This window comes from Berghia stephanieae, chromosome 1 (genome assembly GCF_034508935.2).
Source record: "Berghia stephanieae isolate SIO BIC M18660-M18661 chromosome 1, UCSD_Bste_1.3, whole genome shotgun sequence".
In the NCBI taxonomy this organism is placed as follows: domain Eukaryota; kingdom Metazoa; phylum Mollusca; class Gastropoda; order Nudibranchia; family Aeolidiidae; genus Berghia; species Berghia stephanieae.
The window spans coordinates 7,855,343-7,863,712 of NC_088360.1; the positions used below are offsets into that span (position 1 = coordinate 7,855,343).

Below are 8,370 nucleotides of genomic sequence, written 5' to 3' on the forward strand. Positions count from 1 at the left end.
ATCGATAAATCCTCTTTCATTCCCTTTTCATCATTACAACAACAATAGTGGCAGGTGTATCTGATGATTTGCCTATCGTGTGAGATCCCGTTGGTTCGAATGGTAGAGCGTCCAAATGAAACGGTAAGAACACGTTCGATGTTACGATTTTTGTTCCCCTTTCTACATTTCCCTGCAGCAACAAAAACAACCGCAATAATAACAACAGCGACGACGACACAACATGAAGAATTAATCAACAAAAAATGACACAACACTACCTAAGGCAATTTGCCTTATAGCTGCTGATAGGTAGCTCGAAATAAAACAATCTAAATGTTGCTCCCCCCCCCCCCCCCAACCTCCCTCATCTTCCACTAGCATAATTTATTGAAACTAGATTCACGTTGAGTTTGTTTTTTTTTTTAAATCTATTTAATTTGAGAATACATATATATAATATGTAATGACATTATCCAATGAAAGGAAACCGGAAGCAACTCCATCCTCACTCGGTGTGTTCATGGCTGCATGTCTTCTATTTATTTCTGAATGCTAATAATGATCTGGCCGAGCGCGCGCAGGTTGGGGGGGGGGGGGGGGGGGGTAGATGTGTCAAACAACTGTCTTTCATCGTCATAAAAAAATTAAAGTGCAAAAAAAAAAAAATCCCCAAAAAACAACAACAACAAATCATTCCAGGGCATATTTACATTACACGCGAATCCCAATTATCTGACGCGTTATGATAGAAAATATTTTATTTTTCTTTCCACCTTCAAGCTACGGAAAGTTCATCACATCCTACGAGCTCCCATTAACTCCTATATCACGAGTGAAAATTGGCAGACAACAAATACAATAATATTTTTTTGTAAATGCTATCTCGCATGTGACTCATTTTCATTGGTTTCTTCCGTGTATGGATTTCTTCCTGCTGTCAATGTCATGCAATATCACTCCGGGCGTTTTTATTACAATCAATTCCATGTCACACTTTTCAATCTATTTCGCTTTATCTTCTTCTTTATCATTGCTAAAAACATCGTCACGATTTTACCCAGAATATCACATTTTAACGTCATTGAAAGTTGTAAACGTATCTAGTTCTAACATTTTCATTTATAACAAAATAAAATGATATTTCTACTTTTTAAATTGTTGTACATTATCTTTACAATTTTCCTCCTTATCTGATTATGACTGCAGGTCTAAATTTTTTTAAAAACTGGAATTGCCTAAATTCATTTCTATTTCTATTGGCGAAATTAAATTGTCTTCAACTGGAAGACTAAAATATCCCGGAATCAGCCGTGGTGCATGCAGTGTCGCAAGTGAGCATAACGGTCTTAATAATAAGAATAATGTCTTTCAGCAAAAATCAAAATGAGTAATTTGCGAAATTATAAAAATTAAAAAACCAATAACTATTGTTTATCTACATCTTAATAATAATACGGACGTTTTTGTTTGTTTGTTTCTTAACTTGATATCGAAAACGTTACTTCTCTCTTGGTGAAAACGATTACTCCGCAGTTTTTGTTTTTGTCTTTTGCTGTTTTTTTTATTTTTTATATTTCTTTCTTTTTTTCTTTTTTTTTTTTTTTTTTTTTTTTTGGGGGGGGGGGGGGGTATGTCATAATTTAAAGTAAATGTAGTCTCGTCGTTTAACCATTTAAAATGTAGGTATTACAATGTCAAGCAGAGATATCGTGTCGTTACGAATTGTGATGGTTTATATCTATAGTGGTTGTGTTGAGCTTGCGTGATGATGACTCAGAATCACACGGAGTTTTATCGAAAATTAGCCAGAAATATTCGACTCGAAACTGGAGCATACCAGATCGGGTAGCTATGCAGTGTGGGAGGTTTCCAGTTTTCTCTCGTCGCGTCTCGTCTCAGAGTAAAGATTTCCCTGCTTGTAACAATATAAGGTGGTTGGTTCTTCATCGCTGAAAATAGTGCGAGCGTGAGGTGGCGGCGAAATAGTAAACAAACCGTGATTCCATAGAATTAAATCGTATCAATCCTACGGCAATTTTACAATTGTCATGATGAAAAAGAGCAAGGATTCGATGAGCATCAATTAATGCTTTCAAAACATTTGGAATTAGTTGTTTTGTTGTTTGCTTGTTTCTTTGTGGGGTGTTGTTGTTGTTGTTGTTGATTTTTGGGTTTTTTTTCTAAACTTTTTTCTATCACTTTTTCGAATCTTGTTCTCCCACTTTACTAAAACATTTTTTGCTCCATAGTATAGTTGTATCATAATTGAATGGACGATGAATATGCCGAAAATAAAAAGATATGACAAATTATTTTATATGTTAATCATTTAATTACAACTCAATTTTAAATCATTGCACTTATCAAAATCAAACCGGTTTATTAACGAATTAATTACAATTAAAATGACTTCAAGAAATGACCCACATTGAATGAAAGAAAGAATAGCCTACTAAAAAACAAACAAAAGCAAACATAAACAAACAAATAAATAAAATACACATATTGTTAAGTATTCGTTTTATCTTCGTCTCAAAGTCCAATCCACATTTATTTTAACATCACGTTATCGTCAATGTTTACAATCGTCACAACTTTTACCGTCATATATGTAAAGTAGGTAACCACGTACGTCAGTCATTTAACATATATCTACTTATAGACGAGAGGTCAAAGCACACACACACACAAACACACACATTGTAAATCTAAAATAAAGAGTGTCTCACACGTATATTATATGCTTATCTTATCACCGAGTTACTTTAGATTTCAAACAGATATCAAAGAGAAAAAGTTAAATAATATACCGATGACAAATTTACGGTAAATATTGACAAAGGTATATGTTCCATGACGTAATAATCTGCTCGTATTTTGCTTGATCCTCATCTAGCCAAAAACTCCCAAACCTGGGACTTCGCGAAGAGACATGAAACAAAGAAACCATAGTGTCTGTATAATAATTTTCATAAAACCAAGATTCAAATGTATCTACATGATAACCATGTGTTGATGTGTTGACATGTGTACGGTAATGTGCTGGTATATTACGAGGTGTTAGAGTCGGTGACTACAATATATTATAAACTCACAAACCAACTCAGTGAACGAAAGATTTAAAAAAAGAGAAAAGGGGAGAGAAAGAAAGAAAGAAAGAAAGAGAGAGAGAGAGAGAGAGAGAGAGAGAGAGAGAGATAGAGAGAGGAGTGGATGGGAGAAGAGAAGGGAGCAGAAGGTGAGAGGGAGAAGGGGATTGGGAATGGAGCGAGAGAGAGATAGAGAGAGAGAGAGAGAGAGAGAGAAAGAGAGAGAGAGAGAAGAGAGAGAGAAAGAGAGAGAGAGAGAGAGAGAGAGAGAGAGGGATGAGACGTTTTCAAGTCGTCATCAGGCAGTCATTGAAAATATAGAATATAAAGCCTAAATCTGTATACACACAAGCAACAACACAACAAAAAAGATAAGTAAGTTGATAGAAAATATACAAAAGACGAGCGATTACTGAATTGGTATTATAATTGACAAGAACGAGATAATGATATTGATAAAGAGTTATGCAATGCCGTTGGTTGTGTGAGTCACGTCTATAAATATAAACCCATCCAACTATTCCAATGAAGTAAATAAAACAGTATCAATTATTCTTTGATAAAAAAGGGGTGGTTCTACACTCAAAAGGTCTAATCGAGATGACCCATAATATAGCATATTCATGACAAGTTTACTTATACGTTGATGCAATTTTCTCCAAAATACACACCCATGAAAACTAACACTTAATACCAATATCAACGACACACGAGAAATAACTCTGGTGCATGCACAACACAAGACAATTTTATTAGCGTCATTAGCAACCAGTACAATAAAATCAACACGTCAACACGAAAATAATAAAATAGTCTCTCTCTCTCTCTCTCTCTCTCTCTCTCTCTCTCTCTCTCTCTCTCTCTCTCTCTCTCTCTCTCTCTCTCTCTCTCTCTCAAATGACAACACAGAATACAGATGGAAGTGATTAGCAATGAAAACCTTTTTGTAAACGCTGTAAGCGTGTAAGAGACAGTCAGTAAGGAGTCCGAAAGGAGGAGGAGAAGAGGAAGAAATAGGTGGCAGTGGGGGGAGGGAGAGGAGTAAGGAAGCAAAAGCTCACCTTCCAATACGAATACATCCCTTCCATCCCTGAGCAGTGACGACAGGACAGTACAGAGAGCACTGTGCTGATTAGGCTCGTGTAAGTCTTCAAAGCAGGAGTGGTCATCATACACCACAATATCCATCTGGTTGTTATGACGAGATCTCCTTTTGGCAGCAGACGATAAACCCGAGTCTCGAACTCCCAGAATATTGAGGACGGATGTTCTGCCCATCTGAATACGTCTGCGATTGAAAGCGTCGTCGCAGCATAGGTTTAAAGCTCCACGAATGTGGTTGTTGTTGAAGGATTCAGATGAACGGACGTCGATAATGAGATGAGATTTGGACGTTGTGATCATGGTGGAAAGGTCTTGACCGCTGATTGGTTTTACCTTTGCCCTCGAGGACAGACAGTAAGGTGACGGGGCTGAGGATGGTGACGAAGCACAGCCAAGTGAGGTACAGACAAGCCCGCAACCGCAGTTGGTCATTTCTGGACTTGACACGGGAGATGTTCTCGAGTAATTGATTAAAGCTGAGGTAGGAGATGTAGCCAGGCGATGGTGATGGTGATGGTGGATGCTGCTGCTGCGCCGACGGGTGGAATTGGGGCTGGATGAATTATTCCTTTGACCGAATGGCTGGGACGGTGGTGACAACGGCGACGATGAGTTTTGTTGAAGGTAACAAACCATGTTTGCTTTTGGGTGGACACTGTTAAATCCTGATGATGACGAGGAACACTGTAGGTGGAGTTGACTGTTATGGAGGTTGTTATGAACCTGGTTGCCAGGCAACGAAGACGCCGGAGTAGAAGCTGGAGTCGGAAGTTGGCAGAAGTCGAGTTTTGATTTCTTAGAGGTCATGGGATCTTCGATCTCATGACGAGGCATTCTGGGAGAAACTGAGGATGATCTCCCAGGACCGGAAACGTTTACCATGTTGTTGTAAGGAACTCCACTACTACTACAACATCGATGGTTGTTGTGGTGGTGGTTATTCTGGTGATGCAGATTATGATGAAAGCATTGCTGTGGCTGATTGAGATTTAGGTTGAGTTTCAAGTGCCGCCGGGCATTCCATGTTGAGTTGTTGATCTTTGGCGTGTTGTGGTGGAGTGATGGCGGAGCTAGCACGGATAATTCACCTGACTCGGGCATGGGGCAGGCGGGGTGAGTGGTGGCCAGTTTGACGGTGTTGCTGTCAGTGTTGGAGATGCTGCTGTTGCTGTTGATGATGCTGATGGCGGAAGCGGCGGATTCTGATTCGATGGTGGGAATGAATTCGGGATTAGTGTTGAGGGCAATGGGGGTGGTGGGGTCACTGTCACGAGGTGATGGGAGAGAGGCACAACTTCGTGACGCCAGTGCCGGAGACGGGGGTCTCACAAGGATCACCATACCCGTGTTCTGTGACCGGAGTGAGCTGGGATCAGCATTGGAGACGATCCGGTAAAGTTAGAATAACAACTTTGGCGATGATGATGCTATGGACGATAAGAATGATGAATATGATGACGGGGATGATGATGAAGATGATGAGTGTGCGTCGTGCACCGAGCGAATAATCATTTGGTGATGTTAACTACCATGTTGAAAAAATGACTCATGATTGATGACCTGAAAATCAAACAGAAAATAATCGCATATTAATAATTTGTCATGAACATTCGTACACGTAATATATCAGATAATGTACTTTTCCCATGTGACTAAGTTTGATAAAAACATGGATTTGTCACTATCAAAATGATTTATGACAATCAATAGGAAATGAGTCGATTAGTAATAAATAAACGATGCGATTAATGAACTGGACGGAGAGGAGAGAGGAAAACGAATCGTGATAATGATAATCTTATTTAAAGAAATAGAACGGTTAATCAGACTTTTCCACTTCACGAATATGGAAAACCATTCATAAAACAATATAGAGAATCATTAAGTTACAAAACTTCACTGAAATTTGAAAACTTAAAAAAAAAAAATTAACATTTACTACAACAATCTGACTTCACTGCGACTATTTTAGATCCACGAACAAATATCAATTATCAAAGTCAAGAAAAGATGTGATTGTGATAAACTTAGAATATCCTATTAAGTATAATAAGAAGTATATTATTTCCAAACACACTCACAATAATGTTAGAATATGAAAATATACAAAAGAAATGATGTGACTGCTCACTGCTGAGATGTAGATGTGAATGTAGGTAATCCACGTGAATATGAACAATCTCGTCTGAGTCAAACACAAATTAATACACCAATATAATCCAAGTGAGTAACACCAAGTTAAATTTGAATCATAGTGTATGTGTGTATCCTTGAAATAAATTTCACAGCTGTTGCTGTATTTCTAAACCAACGTTTGTAAAACTTTTCAGTGAGAGAGCACACGTAACTTTCAAACATCAACCATCTCACTCTCTCATCTCTCGCGCAACTGGTCTGCTCTCAACATCTCTTGACGATTTTACTCTTGTGATGATGACTAAACGGAAAAATGCTCGCTGTACTAACACCTGTTCGTGATTCGTGTGCTGTAAAGTAGAGCAAAAACTATCTGAGCGTGTTGTGTAAAAAGTAAAAAGCGAGGCGTCTGTGTGTTTGCTTTGTGTGTATGTGTTCATGTGAATTGTTGTGTGTGTTGACAACCTTGTGTCTCTTCTCTCGTGTGTGATTGGTCCAAAATCATAACGAAAAAGCAGACGGCGAATGGAAGTGGAGAGCTGAAGCAGACAGGGAAGCAAAGTTAGCCAATGAGGAATCGAGAAGAATGTGAATGAAGTGCCTCGACAACTGCTGTGCCATTCGAGAGGCCAAATCAATAAACGATGAGTCATCGGCAACAGAGTCATCACAAGAGGGGTTCCCCGTGGCCAGCTGTGACGTGCGTTATGTGGAAGAGAAGCAACCCCAACCGGTATTCCGTGCGTCATCTTGCGTCATTCACGTGTGGAATAATATAGCATTTTTCAAACCGTTACCTCGTTAATATAATAGTTTTACCTACCAATATGATGATATAATATTATTATTTTATCGACCAATACCAGCATTTGGGAAATGATCAGATCATTAAATTAATATTTTAAAAGAATCAAAAGGTTTAAATTCGTCTTTTTAAAGTGTTAAAGCGTGTTGCTCCCCATAATTATGCATAAATCCATATAAATACAGAACAAAAACATTAAATTTACAGCTGTTACCACAAATTATCTCTTATATCGATGATTTTACATTCAGAATAAACAAAGACCTGTAACTGGTCAATACCGTGAGTGTGGCTTTTAGGACATTTCATTTATATTGTAATTGGTTGGGAGAAATGAATGGATCTTCTCTTCCTGAACATTTCTTGTCAACAATGACGGCACCTGCTGATTTGTCTAAAACATATATATTCATTTTTATACTTTATTTTAATAACTTAAGCAATAGGCGAAAAGAATTATCATTTATACCATCTGACACATCTTTATGGCTCCCCCTGTAAACCATTCACGTTTTGGAGCTTAATCTAACCTGTAAAACGTGTCTCTGTTCATTCATTGATGGGGCATTGACAAAATGAAACATCTTTAATATTGTAACTACAACTGTAAATTCTCTATTTTGTGATAGAAGTTCATACAAAGAATAAAGAAAAATGTTACATTATGGTTTGTGTCACGAATGAACCATTAGAGTTGTTTGATTACTATTACACACGCAATGAATACATAAGCCAAAAATAGAAATGTTGTCACCCTATGTGTAATTGCTGGGTCCAAAGTAAGGAACTATTTAAAACAATATAAACAACCAGGCAGAATGTGTTGTTTGTTTTTGTTTTTTTAATCATAATTATTGATGAGAACACAAAGATAGTCATGAGTGACATGACAATGTCTTTATTAAACTTTTCTCAAACTAGCTAGTCGGTGATCACAGTTCTATTTTCACAGAAGTGAAATCCGCGAGAGACTTCACGAATAAGCCACACACATACTTGCTGTTCTTTGATGGTAGACTTAGAATATTTTGACACAATAATTAGCATCGCAACATTCTTCCTCATTCTCTATGCTGCAGAAAGAGGGTGATGAGTTTATAGAATGAGTGAAGTTGACGTCACTAAGCTCTTTGCTGGTTTCTTTTTTTTTTTTTTTGGCAACCTGTTAGTGATTAGTTCTCACCAAATTATATCAATTGAACAAAACACGTGAAAGGTTACATAAAGTTTTGTGTGTTGGTATGCTAAATTTGA

The 8,370-nt window shown here is 37.6% G+C and overlaps 1 protein-coding gene across 2 annotated transcripts in view; it reads right to left on the reverse strand.

Moving 5' to 3' along the window:
* The window catches only part of LOC144967152 (dual specificity protein phosphatase 10-like), a 54,961-nt gene extending 48,162 nt beyond the window's left edge, over nucleotides 1-6,799 (reverse strand). The window contains exons 1-2 of one of the 2 annotated variants that reach the window (XM_078904043.1): nucleotides 6,307-6,799; nucleotides 4,133-5,735 (exon numbers count right to left, since the gene is read on the reverse strand). In XM_078904043.1, the coding sequence (XP_078760169.1) occupies nucleotides 4,133-5,516 (1,384 nt within the window). In that variant the 5' untranslated portion in view covers nucleotides 5,517-5,735; nucleotides 6,307-6,799. Of the gene's footprint in view, nucleotides 1-4,132; nucleotides 5,736-6,256 lie in introns of both variants that reach the window. The other variant, XM_078904033.1, reaches the window with a different exon arrangement.
* Between the last annotated feature and the right edge of the window lie 1,571 nt (nucleotides 6,800-8,370).